Consider the following 17517-nt stretch of genomic DNA (forward strand, 5'->3'; position numbering starts at 1 on the left):
AGATATTTGGACAGGTACATGGACAGGAAAGGTTTCGAGGGATTTGGACCAAATGCGGGCAGATGGGACTAGAGTAGATGTGGAATCTTGGTCGGTGTGGGTAGGTTGGGCCAAAGGGCCCTATTTCTGTGCTGAATGACCGACTCTAGTAAACTAATTTATCTCTACCATTTAAAATATATTGAAAACTTCAATTTAACTATCCTTCAACCTCCCACTTTTCAGAGTCTGACCCTGGTTTATGGAAACAGTCTGGCTAGCTGAGGATTTGGAAGAAAATGGAAATTATTGAATTAAAATGGCAAATAAAACGTTGCTTTATAGTAAATCAATCCAGATACCTCAGGCTACAAGTCCAGGTGGAACTACAATTCAGATACCTCAGGCTACAAGTCCAGGTGGAACTACAACCCAGATACCTCAGGCTACAAGTCCAGGTGGAGCTACAATCTCTCTTCAAATGTCCAGTGAATACTCGGAGCCCAACTTTCCACACTCTATAACTCGCTACATAACCCTTTATATATATTATACAGCGATAAAAGATATATAACTTGCTAAGTAACCCCACTGAATAACTCGAGCCTCATCTACCCACTATTAATTTTACAGGTGTCAGAGGTTGTGGGGAGCTTCAAAACGTCACCCATTCCTTCTCTCCAGAGATGCTGCCTGTCCCGCTGAGTTACTCCAGCGATTTGTGTCTATCTTAGATTCTTGATTAGTACAGGTGTCGGGGGTTATGGGGTGAAGGCAGGAGAATGGGGTTGGGAGGGAGAGATAGATCAGCCATGATTGAATGGCGGAGTAGACTTGATGGGCCGAATGGCCTAATTCTACACCTATTCCTTATGACCTTAATTCAAGTTATTACTTTAGGCTGAAGCACCTGGCAGCCCCTGCCCTCGCTCCACTGGATGAAAGCCGCCATCTCCAGAGTGCGATGTCAGGCTGAGAGTTATCATTGAGCTCTGGCATGGACTGACTGTGTGGCAGCAGAGGTTGAGTGAAAGATCACACTGCCACGGTGTGTTGCAGATGTCGGGGTGAAGGTGGATACGGAGAGCTGCTGAGGGGGGTACCAGGTGGTAGATCAGTCATTGCCATCAAGTCAAGTTTATTTGTCACATGCACATATACGATGTGCAGTGAAATGAAAGTGGCAATGCCTGCGGATTGTGCAAAAAAAGAATTACAGTTACAGCATATAAATAAAGTTAATACAGAGAAGACAAAATTTAGTCCCTGGAGTTATAATAGTTAACAGTCCTGATGGCCTGTGGGAAGAAACTCCGTCTCATCCTCTCCGTTTTCACAGCGTGACAGCGGAGGCGTTTGCCTGACCGTAGCAGCTGGAACAGTCCGTTGCTGGGGTGGCAGGGGTCCCCCATAATCTTGCTTGCTCTTGATCTGCACCTCCTGATGTATAGGTCCTGCAGGGGGGCGAGTGTAGTTCCCATGGTGCATTCTGCCGAACGCACTACTCTCTGCAGGGCCATCCTGTCCTTGGCAGAGCTGTTCCCAAACCAGACTGTGATGTTGCCGGACAGGATGCTCTCTACAGCCCCAGAGTAGAAGCAATGAAGGATCCTCAGAGACACTCTGCTCTCTTACTTGATAGTGAAAGTCATTTGAGTGCCTTAAATGTCACAGCGATGTGCTTGCATTGCCCACATGACCCACTTGCACTGATTGCATCGGCCTTGTTCCGACCGGTGTCCCAGCTGCCCTCTCTCGTTCCATTAACTGATGGGAAATTTCGAGGCACAATCAAAGGCTTCAATAGTACAAATTGTCGAATGTTCTCTGTTAGCAATTGCTTGTTAGAGGGGAAAAGTTTAAAGTGGTCACGTGGGGTGAGTATTTTTTGCACAGAGGTTCGTGAGTGGCTGGAACGTGCTGCCAGTGGAGGCTGATCGTGCCATTTAAGAGGCCTTTAGCTAGAGTTATAGATAGGCAGGGAACGGAGGAATATGGATCACGTGCAGGCAGAGATTAGAATATCTTGTCAATTGATATTTTTCAGGCAGAGATAGATAGATTCCGAAGAAGGTTCTCGACCCAAAATGTCATCCAATCCTTCTCTCCAGAGATGCTGCCTGTCCCGCTGAGTTACTCCAGCGTTTTGTGTCTATCTTAGATTCTTGATTAGTGCAGGTGTCGGGGGTTATGGAGAGAAGGCAGGAGAATGGGGTTAGGAGGGAGAGATAGATCAGCTATGATTCAATGGCAGAGTAGACTTGATGGGCCGAATGGCCTATCACTTATGACCGTATGATCATGTTCAGCACAGGCATTGTGGGCCGAAGGGCTGGTTCCTGTGGGGTACTGTTCTCCTCACACATTCCCTGATTGACTGCCTGAACAAGTTACCTTTCCTTTCATCCTGGTCAGATATAACCCCTCAGATTCCGGCACACATTCCCGATTTGCCCACCCGGAGTATTGTGTGTAGTTTTGGTCTCCTAATTTGAAGAAGGACGTCCTTGCTATTGAGGCAGTGCAGCGTAGGTTCACCAGGTTAAACCCAGGGATGAAGGGACTGTCATATGAGGAAAGATTGGAAAGACTAGGCTTGTATTCACCGGAATTTAGAAGGATGAGAGGGGATCTCATAGAGATGTATAAAATTATAAAAGGACTGGACAAGCAAGATGCAGGAGAAATGTTCCCAATGTTGGGGGAGTCCAGAACCAGGGGACAAAGCCTAAGAATAAAGGAGAGGCCATTTAACACTGAGGTGAGAAGAAACTTTTTCACCCAGAGAGTTGTGAATTTGTGGAATTCTCTGCCACAGAGGGCAGTGGAGGCCAATTCACTGGATGAATTTAAGAGAGAGTTAGATAGAGCTATTGGGGCTAGTGGAATCAAGGGGTATGGGGAGAAGGCAGGCACGGGTTACTGATTGGGGATGATCAGCCATGATCACATTGAATGGTGGTGCTGGCTCGAAGGGCCAAATGGCCTCCTCCTGCACCTATTTTCTGTTTCATTCCTGTCCTGTACCTCAGCCACCACCCACTAGCCCGCCCGCCCGCCAGTGATGCTCATTTCCCTTGTCTGTGGACTGGCACCCAGCTGTGGAAGGAGGAGAGAGTGTAAACTCTCCAAGTACACCTCTGGTGAAGTTCTTTTAGTTGTTTAGAATCAAAACATGTGAACCTTAAATATTCAGCGCAGTATCGGTCTGTCCTAGATTTGCGATCTATTTGCACATTAGCTGGCCTGTATTTGGTGTATCCAGTGTCACTGCTGATCCACTGGGCAGAGGGAAACGACACTCAGTGGCACAGCTGCTAGAGCTGAATCTCAGCCAGACCCGGGTTCCATCCTGACCTCGGGCTGTCTGCACCTTCTCCCTTCTCCAGGATTTCCTCAGGGTGCTCTGGTTTCCTCCCACATCCCAAAGACATGAGGGGTGGTAGGTGAATGATTGCCCTTTGTGCGTGGGCGAGTGGTGGAAGCTGGAGGGGAGGCGACGAGAATGTGGGGAGAGGAAAATGGGATCAGTGTAAATGGGTGGTTGATGGATAGTGTGGACCTGGTGGGCCGAAGGGCCTCTTTCCATGCAGCATGGCAATATAAAACTTGCATTAGCCAAAGGACAATACTTGTTGCTGAGATACACCCTGTGTGTGGTGGGTTTGTGAAGGGTAGGTGTTGTTGAGTGGTTTGGATCTGTAGTGGGATGCTGGAATATCACGCCTTGTGGAGGAGGTGGTGGTGGTTGTGCTGATGAAAGCTCCCATCCTGAGATGCAAGGACATTTGCCTCAGCCCCCCTCTAACCTGCACCTTCTCTGCTCCTCCTTTCAGAACATCTTTCACGCAGCAGCAGCACGAGGAAACCGAGGCTTGCTGTCCTGATGGGAGACCTCATTCTCTGTAGCATCTCAGCACCTTAGCATGAAAACCGAAGCAATTGGACCTTGGACATTGGGAGATAGGGAGGCATGCAATGGCCCAAACCTTCCCTCAATGTAGCTGTGACATCAGAACTATCTTCAAGTAGTCCATTCATCATTTCATCCCATCCTTCACTGTTCTAAAGTTGCCGCTCATAGACGCCTCTGTGATCAAGGAGTGACGTGTTTATTGGACTGCAGGACACTGGGATGCCATCTTCCTCACAAGGGACAACTGTAGCATGGCCAACAGAGTACAGGAGGTGAGCCCTTGCCACTTGTAATCTGTTAGCCTGGGACCAGTGGGTGAAGGGGTGAACACTAAACCAGCCAGAATCCAGCTCCAACCTAATGAATATGTCAACAGTGTAAGCTACTGGTTTAAATGCTGAGTATTAAGAGGCTAAATCCCTTCTCCAAATGGCTGGGTAATGCCTGCAACATGCCTCTGTCAACTGGATCCAAGCACCAGTTCACGTTGACTATTTCTCAACTCAAGAATATTGATCGCGAATAGATGTTCTTGTCCATGCCTGACTGGGTCATTACCATCTGCCTCTGGATGCTGTTCTGCATGCAGTGTGTGCAGATAAGTTGCAATGGGAGGGGGGGGGGGACGAGAAGAGAGGGGTCGGGGGGAAAAGGGGCGTTTTTCCTTAAACTTTACCAGACAATGTTTTATTTTGTATTTGAAAAACCTGCAGAGGTGTTTTGTACATTGAGCTGTGGTCTCTGCCAAGGCAATGAACTTTCCCATTCAGAAGTATTTCATCCAGAGTTGTGTGTCTGGGTTGGGTGCCCGGTATCCAGTGACTGTTGGTAGTGATCGGTCCAGACTACAGTGGAATTGGCCATGTTGGCTCTCTGTGTTGTTGTGACAGTGGGGGGGGAGGGGGGAGAAACATTCAGTGTTTAGTAGGAGAACAGATTTGTAATTAACCCATTTTGTGTCCGCAATACTTTCCTTCTCTTTGGCGGGAAGCAAGACTGAATCAAATCCATCACTACAAGTTCTTGAAGGCTTGGCTGGGAAACCGGCCTGGTGCGTTATATATGAAAGTATTTCCAGTGCTTTTTGTTGTATATTGTTTCTGAAATAAGCAGTTACTTAACCTTGACACGCTGCTTACCAACACAGTTATTCAGACTCTGTGTTTATAGGTTAGTCAGTCGCCAGTTGTCAGTGGAGAATGTGCAGTTTGTGTTCATCCCGCTCAGTTCACCTTTCAGGAGTCCGGAGCAAGGAAGCAGTGGGTGAGTGCCCGGGGAACAGTTGACGCCAATCCCCCTTGCCCTTGTGTGTGTCGTGGCATTCTCAAGGTTGAGACGGGTTGGAAGGGTGAAAGCTCGGTGGGGTCGAGAGACTGGTTCTGTAATATGTTCAAGCTTTCAGTCTCCACAATCTCTTTTACACAGTGCAGTCTTTATATTATTTTAAGGACTAGTGGATCAGTTTAAAATCAACCGTCCTGATCCAGTGGCAGGACTGGGGTCAGAAGTGTTGCACCAGGGTCCAGACGTCCAAGCTAGTAACTGAGAGACTGCACTGTGTTCAGGTGTGGGCCAAAGATATGAAGCCACACTCGTGCTTGTCAGAGGCCAACTGTGGGCGGAAGCAATTGTTTGTAAAAAAAACTCTAGTCTTCTCAAAATTACCATGTAATTTCTTGAAAGCATCAGTGTTAAAGCTGCAATGTAATTATTTATAGATCCATAATTAAAGGTGGCGACTGGTTTGTGTATCACGCTGTCAATGTGTCTGTTAACTTGAAACAGTGGATGATAACATGTTCACTGCACAGCCCAGCAGGTGAAGGTGCGATATCACCAAGCTGGCAACACGTGACATTGCGGCCTTGGGCCGGGCTGGGGGGACTGAGTGCCCATCTTGCTCAACTGCGCTTGGTCTCAAACATTGAATCTTTGTGATCTCTCTGTGGCAGTCTTAGTTTTAGAGATACAGCACAGAAACCGGGCAGAATGGCCCATCACTAATGACCTTAAGATCATGTTCATCGGAGTCCATGCGCACTAAAGATCCCCGCACACTAACACTGTCCCACTACACAACTAGGGGCAATTTACAATTTTCACCAAAACCAATTAGCCTACAAACCTGTTGAAGGAAACCTGAGCATCTGAAGAAAACCCACGCAGGTCACGGGGAGAACGTACAAACTCTACAGACAGCACCCGTGGCCAGGATCGATCCTGGGTCTTAGGCGCTTGAAGGCAGCAACTCTACCGCTGTGCCATCCCAGTCTCAACTGCTCCAGAAGGCTTGAATCACCAAAATCATAAGAAAAGCTGAGGAATCTCAGGAGGTCAGGAAGCATTAATAGTAAAAATTCAGGAACAAAGAACTCCAGATGCTGGTTTATACCACAGATAGACACAAAGTGCTGGAGTAACCCACCGGGTCAGGCAGCATCTCCGGAGATTAAGGGTAGGTGACGTTTCGGGTCGGGACCCTTATTCTGTACATCTTATCGAAACGTATAAGATTATTAAGGGGTTGGACACGTTAGAGGCAGGAAACATGTTCCCAATGTTGGGGGAGTCCAGAACAAGGGGTCACAGTTTAAGAATAAGGGGTAGGCCATTTAGAACTGAGATGAGGAAAAACTTTTTCAGTCAGAGAGTTGTGAATCTGTGGAATTCTCTGCCTCAGAAGGCAGTGGAGGCCAATTCTCTGAATGCATTCAAGAGAGAGCTAGATAGAGCTCTTAAGGATAGCGGAGTCAGGGGGTATGGGGAGAAGGCAGGAACGGGGTACTGATTGAGAATGATCAGCCATGATCACATTGAATGGCGGTGCTGGCTCGAAGGGCCGAATGGCCTCCTCCTGCACCTATTGTCTATTGTCTGACTGAAAGTAAGAGGGGAGCTAATCAGGGTCAGCAACAGGTGGGCGTGGGTAGGGTGGCCCTGGTCGGCCAATTGTTGGTGAGGGAAGGTGTGATCCCAAGAGAGAGACAATGTGGTGAACTGTGCAACTGGTTAAATGACCTGGGTGGAGGAAAAGGGCAAACGGGGAGGGGAATGTTAGTAGAAGTCACTCACAATTACAGAATTCAACACTGGGCTGTCAGCTGCACAAGCAAAATGTCAGGTGCTGTTCCTCCAATTTGAGCGGTGCCTCAATTTGCCAATGGATTTTAGATTTAGATTTTTTTAGATTTAGATTTAGAGATACAGCGTGGAAACAGGCCCTTCGGCCCACCGAGTCCGCGCCGCCCAGCGATCCCCGCACAGTAACACTATCCTACACACACTAGGGACAATTTTTACATTTTACCCAGTCAATTAACCTACAAACCTGTACGTCTTTGGAGTGTGGGAGGAAACCGAAGATCTCGGAGAAAACCCACGCAGGTCACGGGGAGAACGTACAAACTCCGTACAGACGGCGCCCGTAGTCAGGATCGAACCTGAGTCTCCGGCGCTGCATTCGCTGTAAGGCAGCAACTCTACCGCTGCGCCACCGTGCCGAGGCCCAGAACAGAAAGGTCAGTGTGCTTGGGAAGGAGTTAAAATGGTCGGCAACCAGGAGATGCTGCCTGACCAGCTGAGTTACTCCAGCACTTTGTCTACCTTTAGCATTAATTGTTCCTTTGAAAGACCAGTGAACATTATTCTGCCACAGAGTCGGTCAACACCCACTGACTTTGTCCCGTTTTCTTTCACCTACCACATTGAAATAAACAGTAAAATATAAATGAATTGTAAATTAGTCTTTGCAAACTGTAGTGGGTGCACTGGATCCCACTGTGGTCCACTGTGCCTTCAGCCCTTGAGGTTGGTAGCTCTGGAGTTTCCTTTCTATCCCGTTGCTCCACCAGCGTTTCCCCGACCCTTCATTCTCTGTTCCTTTAGGTGAATGTCCACTTGCCCCTTGACATCGGCAGTGCCGTTGTTACTGGTGTCTGGGCCATTCGTTGCAGCCCATGTCAATCCTGATTCTTACGTTTGCTGCCATTAGTTGCGTGAAATATGTTTTTAAGGAACCTCCTTTCTGAATTCATGTAGTTAAAAATGAATAATTTTGTTCCTTACTTTAACAAGTTGCAATGTCAATTCCCTGCCTTGCTCTTCCATTTAAATCACTGCACATTTTGTGTAGTTTATGGAGAAAAGGTTCATCAGGGAATGACTGATCATGTTGGAACAGAAACAATTGTCGCTGTTGCAATAAAACTACAGCAGCGGTTAAATGATTATGTTCATGCATTTGTCTAACTTTAGGCCTTGATTACTAATATGGACCATTTTTAATTGAATGTGCTTGTTCTATACTCCAGCTAGTTATGCCTCCCTGCATCTAACCCCACAAGCCCAAAGATTTCAGATTTTGCATGATTCAATTCATTGGTGCAAGTCCACACTGACCAGCGATCGTATGTTCACACTAGTTCTGTGTTTTCCCACTTTCTCATCCACTCCCTGCTCACGCCTGGCAATGTAGAGGCCATACCTGCCCACAGGTGTGTATGTACGACGTTTGCATGTTCTCTCTGTGACCGTGTGGGTTTCCATTGGGTGTCCGGTTTCCTCCCACACTCGAAAAACATACGGGTTTGTCGGTTAATTGGCTTCTGTAAATAGTCCCCAGTGTGTGGGCTGGCACGGACTCAGCGGGCTGAAGGGCCTGTTTCCGTGCTGTATCTCTAAAGTCTTGTAGCTGATGCCCTTCACTGTCTAAATCCCCTGCAGTTTCTAAATGGATCTTGAACAAATGAGCATCCGTTACACTCATCCAGATTGCCGACCTGCTACTGCACAATTTATTCTTATTTTGTGCCCATGGGGAATGGAGGCTGAGGCTGTGGGGGTTTGAACCTCCTGCTGTGTAGCAGCAGCGTGTTACTGCAGTGATTTCCATTCCCTGTCATGTACCCAGGTGGTGCAGCTGCAGTGATTTCCATACTCGAGCTGATGAACAAGCTGAATGTAGATGAGGCAGTTCTCTCCCCCCCCTTAATGTGCTTCCTTTGCAAAGATTGATCTTTGTCCTACTTTCTGCCAAACGATTAGTGTTTGGAGCTGAAGCATTGTGACCCACAAGTTATTGTGTGACTGTTCACGAGGTGAACTCGTCTAATCTTTACTTCGGCAAGTTACTTTAACATTTTCCTCTCTCCGTTGAGGTTAACTGTGTTTAGTTTAATTCAGTTTAGAGACGCAGCGTGAAAACAGGCCCTTCGGCCCATCGAGCCCACGCAGACCCTTGATCCATACATTAACAGTATCCTACACACACGAGGGACATTTACACTCGCACCAAGCCAATTAACCTACAAACCTGGACGTCTTTGGAGTGTGGGAGGAAACCGAAGATCTCAGAGAAAACCCACGCAGGTCACGGGGAGAACGTACAAACTCCGTACAGACGGCGCCCGTAGTCGGGATGGAACCTGGGTCTCCGGCGCTGCATTCGCTGTAAGGCAGCAACTGCTTCTCAATTATAAAGTTCTCATGGTTCGTGATAACCGGGCCTCTTTCCAGTTTCCAGAGTCCAGGCTCACACTAGTTCTGAGCGACCCCACTTTCTCACCCACTCCCTGCACACTAGGGGCAATTTACAGCAGCCAATTAACCTACAAACCTGCACATCTTTGGGAAGTGGGAGGGAGAACATGCAGACTCCACACTGACAGCACCACTACTACTGAGAGACAGCAGCACTACCAGCTGCCTCCTTGTGAGAACTCTGCCGCCAGTTAACCTGAAACATCACGTCTATCCAGTTAGAAGACAAAGCAGCCGCTGTAAACATCCAGCCAGTCCGTGGAGGGAGAAACCATCGCCATTTCAGGTTGAAAATCCTTTATTGGAACAGGGTTTTTGACCTGACGTGGTAACTATTTCTCCTTCCATAGATGCTGCCTGACCTGCTGGGTTCCTGGCACTTTCACCAAGCAAGCTTTTGTTCAAATGCTTCATGATAATTGTGTGCTAACACTGACTGTAAATGCAAGAGAGCATGGCTTCAGCAGAACAGCTGGAGGCCTGGGTGAACTGAACGCCAAATCAAACTCCTGCCACCCACAGAGAATAGCTACGGAAAACGATGGATAATGGAGAAAGAACTGATGCAGAGGATGTTTGAATTTTGTATTCGTTTCATTGCTGGCTGCACAGAATTAGTGATTGTTTTTCGGTATCACCCAAGCTCGATGAATTGAGATGGTGATTGTACCCGGCCGGAGCAGAGTCGCGTCAGAGAAGTAGAAGCAGGGAGCGGATCTGGAACGGAGTGAAGGCCAGTTCAATCCGAGAATCGTTGATGGGGCAACACCTGGCGGTGAGTGGCTGCTCCAGAAGGTCGCACCTGCCGAGGGAAGTAGCACACGTTAGGCTGCAGAGTTACTGCGTTACTACTGCGTCCGTCCATGCACTGGGGCTGAGAAGCAGTTATCAAAGCCCCAGAGCCAGGAATGTAGACTGTAAAATCCCCCCCCGTCCGTCGCACTCGATCGGGATGAGCCCATAGACTGAATTAGACCTCCATGCTGCACACCCTGGTGAATGAGCTGTGATTAGATGCTCGGCTCGGCCTTTGCTTCCAATCACATCCACTTTGCATTAAAAAAAAGCCAAACAGTGGGAAATTATTCTGGAGAGATTCACATCTCACTTTCACAGAGCCAAACCCACCAGCTCCAACCTCTACCACTCAGGAAGGCTGTGGGCGGCTTATGTGATAAACCCCGCTCCCCACCAACACACTTCCCCCTTGCTCATCAACAATCTCCATCTACTCGGTCTTAAGAAAGTTCAAAGGTTCTTCTTCCACTGACAACGCTGTGAAAATTGTTTGACTATTTAAATGGGCAACCAATTATCTTTCAAGAGCGATCTCTGGTTCTAACAAGCAGCACACCAACACATTCACTCCCGTAACAAGATGTTCTGGAATTTTTAATGTTTCAATTGAGCATCAGGTTTGCAGCGGATGCACAAACGAGGAACTGCAGCTGCTGGTTCACACAAAGGGACAAAACAAAAGGTCAGGTAACTCAGCGGGTCAGGCAGCATCTCTTGAGAACATGGAGAGGTGACGTTTCACAGAGTGCTGGAGTAACTCAGCGGGTCAGGCAGCATCTCTGGAGAACGTGGATAGGTGACGTTTCACAGAGTGACTGGAGTAACTCAGCGGGTCAGGCAGCATCTCTGGAGAACATGGATAGGTGACGTTTCACAGCGTGCTGGAGTAACTCAGCGGGTCAGGCAGCATCTCTGGAGAACATGGAGAGGTGATGTTTGGAACGTTTCCTTCTTCACTCCACTGTCTAGTGTTCCACAATAGAGAGCAGGAGGCCAAGTCATTGGGTGCTTGTAAAGCAGAGATGAACAGGTTCTCGATTAGTGCCGGTGTGAAAGGTGACGGGGAAAAGGCAGGAGAATGGGGGAGGTTGAGAGGGGAAAAATAGATCAGTCATGATTGAATGGGAGAGTAGACTCCATGGGCCAAATGGCCTAATCCTGCTCCTGTCAGAAGAAGGGTCCCGACCTGAAACGTCACCTATCCATGTTCTCCAGAGATGCTGCCTGACCCACTGAGTTACTCCAGCACTCTGTGAAACGTCACCTATCCATGTTCTCCAGAGATGCTGCCTGACCCGCTGAGTTACTCCAGCACTCTGTGAAACGTCACCTATCCATTTATTCACAAAATGCTGGAGTAACTCAGCAGGTCAGGCAGCATCTCGGGAGAGAAGGAATGGGTGACGTTTCGGGTCGAGACCCTTCTTCAGACTGATGTCAGGGGGGCGGAACAAAGGAAGGATATAGGTGGAGACAGGAAGATAGAGGGAGATCTGGGAAGGAGGAGGGGAAGAGAGGGACAGAGGAACTATCTAAAGTTGGAGAAGTCGATGTTCATACCACTGGGCTGCAAACTGCCCAAGCGAAATATGAGGTGCTGTTCCTCCATTTTCCGGTGGGCCTCACTATGGCACCTATCCATGTTCTCCAGAGATGCTGCCTGACCCACTGAGTTACTCCAGCACTCTGTGAAACGTTACCTATCCACGTTCTCCAGAGATGCTGCCTGACCCGCTGAGTTACTCCAGCACTTTATGTCCTTTTAGCAGATGCTTGGTTCCGACACTGAGTTGGTCACAGTGTCAATTGTATAACTGGCGGTGTGGGATCGTCCAGTTTGCAGACTGACCCATTTTGGGAAATACAGAAGTCATTGAACAACCTGTACTGATGGGATGATAAGTGCTGACAACAGCAGGAGATCCAAACCCACCAGCTCTAAGCTCAACCACTCAGGAAGGCTGCGGGCGGCTGACGTGATAAACCCCGCTCCCCACCAACCCACTTCCCCTTGCTCATCAACAATCTCCATCTACTCGGTCTTAAGAAAGTTCAACGGTTCTTCTTCCACTGACAACGCTGTGAAAATTAGTTGACTCTATTTAAATGGGCAACCAATTATTTATCTTTCAAGAGCAATCTCTGGTTTTAACTTCTGCCACAAGGAGAAATACTCTCCTCCATCCATCTCTCTCTCCATCTATGCACTCTCCACATCCATCCATCTCTCCCTCCATCTCATGCCCCCACTCTCTCCATCCATCCATCTCTCTCTCCATCTATGCACTCTCTCCATCCATCCATCTCTCTCTCCATCTCATGCCCACACTCTCTCCATCCATCCATCTCTCTCTCCATCTTATGCACACACTCTCCACATCCATCCATCTCTCTCCACCCAAACACTCTCCAAAAAGACCCGCCCCCTCCCCTGACATCAGTCTGAAGAAGGGTCTCGACCCGAAACGTCACCCATTCCTTCTCGCCCGAGATGCTGCCTGACCTGCTGAGTTACTCCATCATTTCGTGTCTACCTTGATCCTTTACATGGTTTACTTTCCCACCTTTACCTCACAAGCAAATGTATCAACTGTCCCTACAAATATCTTCATCCAAATCATCCAGATACATTGTAAAATCTTGAGAGTTCAGCATGTAAGTGTTGCTGCACAACTCGCTTTACATTTTGCCAAGCAGAGCAAGCCTCCTGTATCTCCACTGTCACAGAGTGACCTGGTGTGGAAACAGGCTCATCGGCCTAACTTGCCCACACCAACCAACATGTCCAGCTACACTAGTCCCACTTGCCTGTGTTTGCCCAATAAACCTGTCCTATCCATGTACCTGTCTAAATGTTTCTTAAATGTTGTGATAGTCCCTCTCAACTACCTCCTTTGGTAGCTCATTCCATACACCCACCATCCATTGCGTAAAAAAGTTAGCCCTTAGGTTCCTAATAAATGTTTCCCCCTCATCTTAAACCTATGTCCTCTCTCGATTCCCCTACTCTGGGCAAGAGGCTCTGTGCGTCTACCTGATGTATTTCTCATGATTTTGTACACCTCCTTAAGATCACCCCTCATTCTCAAGTGCTCCAAGGAATAGAGTCCGAGCCTGCTCAACCTCACCCTATATCTCAGCCCTTGGGTCCTGGCAACCGTCCTTGTAAATCTTTCCAGTTTGACAGCACATCCTTCCAATAACATGGTGCCCAACACTGAATGCTATACTCTGAATGTGGCCTCAGCAACGTCTTGTACAACTGCAACATGGCCTCATCCAGTCACCTCTAGTTGCTCCAGGCCAACTTTCTACCTAGGCCATGGTGAGCCTGTCTTACCCACACGACGTTTGATCCCAATACAGCACAGAGGTTGTTGGTGACGATGCCCTGAACACACGTGACCGCCACTCACCAGAGAGCTTGTTTGATGGGTAGTGACGTGTGCAACCAGGTTTCCACCGTGCTGCCGTGAGACTCGTACATGCGGATGACCAGAGCCTTGTTCTTCTTCTCAGCCTGTTGGTGAGGAGCATCGAGTATCAGTTCAGAGTATTTGTCTTCCCTTTAGTTTAGTGATACAGCGCAGAAACAAGCCCTTCGGCCCATCGAGTCCGTGCTGACCAGTGATCCCCGCACACGAACACAATCCTACACACACCAGGGACAATTTACAATTATACCAAGCCAATTAACCTACAAACCTGAACGTCTCTGGAGGGTGGGAGGAAACCGGCAAAAACCCACGCAGGTCACAAACTGTGCAGACAGCTCCTGTAGTCAGGATCGAACCCGGGTCTCTGGCGCTGTAGGGCAGCAACTCTACCGTTGCGCCACCATGCTGCCCAGGACAGTGAGGATCCACCTCAGGACATCATGCCCCCCCGTTTGCAAGGTGCCAAGAGCCCCTGAAATGTCAGGCCCCTGAAAGGCTTGATTGTAATCATGTATAGTCTTTTCTTTGACTGGCTAGCACACAACAAAAAGCCTTTCACTGTACCTCAGTGCACTGAACAATAATAAACTACAGCCCCTCGACCCAAGTCTGCACAGCCCAACAATCACCTGCATATTAGAAATATGTTATCCTGTCTCACACACTAGGGACAATTTACACTAGAAGCCAATAAAATTATAGAAACATATAAAATTCTTAAGGGGTTGGAGAGGCTAGATGCGGGAAGATTGTTCCCGATGTTGGGGAAGTCCAGAACTAGGGGTCACAGCTTAAGGATAAGGGGGAAGTCTTTTAGGACCGAGATGAGAAAACATTTCTTCACACAGAGAGTGGTGAGTCTGTGGAATTCTCTGCCACAGAAGGTAGTTGAGGCCAGTTCATTGGCTATATTTAAGAGGGAGTTAGATGTGGCCCTTGTGGCTAAAGGGATCAGGGGGTATGGAGAGAAGGCAGGTACAGGATACTGAGCTGGATGATCAGCCATGATCATACTGAATGGCGGTGCAGGCTCGAAGGGCCGAATGGCCTACTCCTGCACCTATTTTCTATGTTTCTAAGATAATTAACCTACAAACGTGTAGATCTTTGGAGTGTGGGAGGAAACCGGAGCACCCGGAGAAAACTCAGGGATAATGTGCAAACTCCGTACAGACAGCACCCGTGATCAGGATGGAACCCGGGTCTCTGGGGCAGTAAGGCAGCAACTCTACCACTGCACCACCCAAAATGGATTTTTTTAAACGGATTTGTTCATGGTTTGCTACACAAACAGGCCCAAAGTTGTATTAGCCTGTATTAGCCCTGAGCTGCCAGGACATTCAGACGGGATTATGCACGAGCTGTATTTAAATCAAACGTGATCAGGCTCAGTAATAGCAACAGATATCCTCGGCCGAAGGATGTGAACAAACCTGCTGGGTGTTTACAACAATCCAGCAGCTTCAAGCTTACTATCCTCCACTAGCTTTGCATTCCACATTTAATTGGTTACTTCAATTTAAATTCCCTGGCACATTGCGATTGAGACTCGTGTGTCTGGATATAAGTCCGTTTACGGAACCACAGCGCGATGCAGCCCACACATCAGTTACTGGATGAAGCATGTTGGCAATTACACAGATATTCATGCCCCAGTCATGGGTTTGACACATATGATCAGCCCCCCCACCCATATTTGGCTTGGGCAGCTTACAACCCAGCGATATAATGATGTCTCTAACTTCAAGTAACCCTTGCATCCCCTCTCTCTCCATCCCTCCCCCACCCAAGTCGTTGAAATAGCTTCAGTCATCTTGCAGTCTCACCTAGCCCACAGTGGGCAGTTCCCTTTATCATTGTTACTTTTTTGCATATTATTCATTTGTTCTATTTCTCTCTGTATCACCGTCTCTATCTCTCGTTTCCCTCTCCCCTGACTCTGTCTGAAGAAGGGTCTCACCCATTCCTTTTCTCCACAGATGCTGCCTGACCCGCTGAGTTACTCCAGCATTTTGTGCGTACCTGCGGTTTAAACCAGCACCTGCAGTTCCTTCCTGACCACTCACTCACCTGTTTAATGGTTTCCAGGACGACGGCAGGAGACTGGATTGAAAAGGCGCTCCAGGAACTGGGAGCACAGATACCGGGGCCTGCGGGCACGATGTGCAGCGGGTAGTTGATGTTGTAGGCCGACTGGATCACATTAGCCTCTTGGAACGAACCTGCATGGGGAAACAGCACAGGTGATCAGGGCAAGGAGACTGGTAGCAGCAGACTGAACACACCGCACGGTGCGGGTAATCGACCAGCCGGTTAGCCGGGCAACTCTAGTTCACAACACAGACTAGCATTACTAATTCAGTGACAGAGGGCGGGATTATTAACAGCTACAGGTAGAGGTTTCCACAGGAGCACTGTAAGAGTGGGCCAGACAGGTTGGGAGAGTGGGCTAAGAGGTGGCAGGTGGAATACAGTGGAGCAAAGTACACTCTGGTGCATTTTGGTAGTAGGAATAAAGGCGTAGAGTAAGATAGGGAAAGATAGGTCAGCCATTATTGACAATAGACAATAGGTGCAGGAGGAGGCCGTTCGGCCCTTCGAGCCAGCACCACCATTCAATGTGATCATGTCTGATCATTCTCAATCAGTACCCCGTTCCTGCCTTCTCCCCATACCCCCTGACTCCGCTATCCTTTAAGAGCTCTAGCTCTCTCTTGAATGCATTCAGAGAATTGGCCTCCACTGCCTTCTGAGGCAGAGAATTCCACAGATTCACAACTCTCGGACTGAAAAATGTTTTTCCTCATCTCCGTTCTAAATGGCCGACCCCTTATTCTTAAACCGTGGCCAAATGGCTTAATTCTGCTCCTGTGACTTATGAACGTGGGTCACGGCAGAGGCAGCTCGACAACTGCATGCGACCACACTGGTGGGTCACGCTACCAAGTGGAGAACTGTGGACTGTGTGTAAGGTATTGTTGGACATGACCACGTTCCCACGGTCACCACACAGAGTTTTGGAGAGAAGCCCCTTGTTAGCCCAAAGGAGCAGTGAGTACTAGGATTCACAGTACTGGCCACGGCCACCAGGGATATGTGGCCTAGTTTAGCTTAGAGATACAGCACAGAAACAGGCCCTTCGGCCCACCGGGTCAGCGCCGCCCAGCGATCCCCGCACACTAACGCTATCCTACACACTAGGGACAATTTACAATTATATCAAGCCAAGTAACCTACGCCTTTGGAGTGTGGGAAGAAACCAGAGATCCCGGAGAAAACCCACGCAGGTCACGGGGAGAACGTACAAACTCCGTACAGACAGCACCCGTAGTCAGCATGGAACCCGGGTCTCCGACGCTGTGAGGCAGCAACTCTACCGCTGCGCCACCTGCAAGTGTCTGGCAAACATCTCACGATGGCTCAGACCTGTTGAGCTGCCACACGATGCCTCACCTCCACCTCAGATGGGCACGTAATGTGTGTGAGCAATGACAGACTATCGCTGGCCAGGACAGACAGACGTGGAGAGTACGTGTGAATATCCACAATTCACATTGATGGGTGCAGAGGTGGCCCACATTGTTCAGCTTTACCCCCCACTGGTGGAACACAAGGAACCTCTGACGATTGCTTTACCCCCCACTGGTGGAACACAAGGAACCTCTGACGATTGAAACAGACCAGGGCGTCAAGCGATTATTTAGTCATTCGATTTCCCGCCAACAACACTAACCCACCCGCCCGTTTACACAAAGCAACAAACAATATCTGCTCCAGTGAGTGTCCGCCTATGTTCGGCTTCCTGACCACTAACCCCCTGACCAAGATATGATCTGGTGCCCCTCTGTA

General features: G+C 48.6%; 2 protein-coding genes across 3 annotated transcripts in view; one reads left to right on the forward strand and one right to left on the reverse strand.

Moving 5' to 3' along the window:
- Nucleotides 1-4503, forward strand: part of LOC144610881 (sorting nexin-27-like) — a 137924-nt gene extending 133421 nt beyond the window's left edge. For both annotated transcript variants that reach the window (XM_078429851.1, XM_078429852.1), the window contains exon 13: nucleotides 3816-4503. The gene's annotated coding sequence lies outside the window, so the exon portion shown is untranslated. The remainder of the gene's footprint in view (nucleotides 1-3815) is intronic.
- Nucleotides 4504-9987: 5484 nt separating this feature from the next.
- The window catches only part of man2c1 (mannosidase, alpha, class 2C, member 1), an 89143-nt gene continuing 81613 nt past the window's right edge, over nucleotides 9988-17517 (reverse strand). Inside the window, exons 24-26 of the mRNA XM_078429879.1 lie at nucleotides 15739-15890; nucleotides 13648-13751; nucleotides 9988-10235 (exon numbers count right to left, since the gene is read on the reverse strand). Coding sequence (XP_078286005.1) covers nucleotides 10124-10235; nucleotides 13648-13751; nucleotides 15739-15890 — 368 coding nt within the window. The 3' untranslated portion in view covers nucleotides 9988-10123. The remainder of the gene's footprint in view (nucleotides 10236-13647; nucleotides 13752-15738; nucleotides 15891-17517) is intronic.

This window comes from Rhinoraja longicauda, chromosome 38 (assembly GCF_053455715.1).
Source record: "Rhinoraja longicauda isolate Sanriku21f chromosome 38, sRhiLon1.1, whole genome shotgun sequence".
Lineage (NCBI taxonomy): Eukaryota > Metazoa > Chordata > Chondrichthyes > Rajiformes > Arhynchobatidae > Rhinoraja > Rhinoraja longicauda.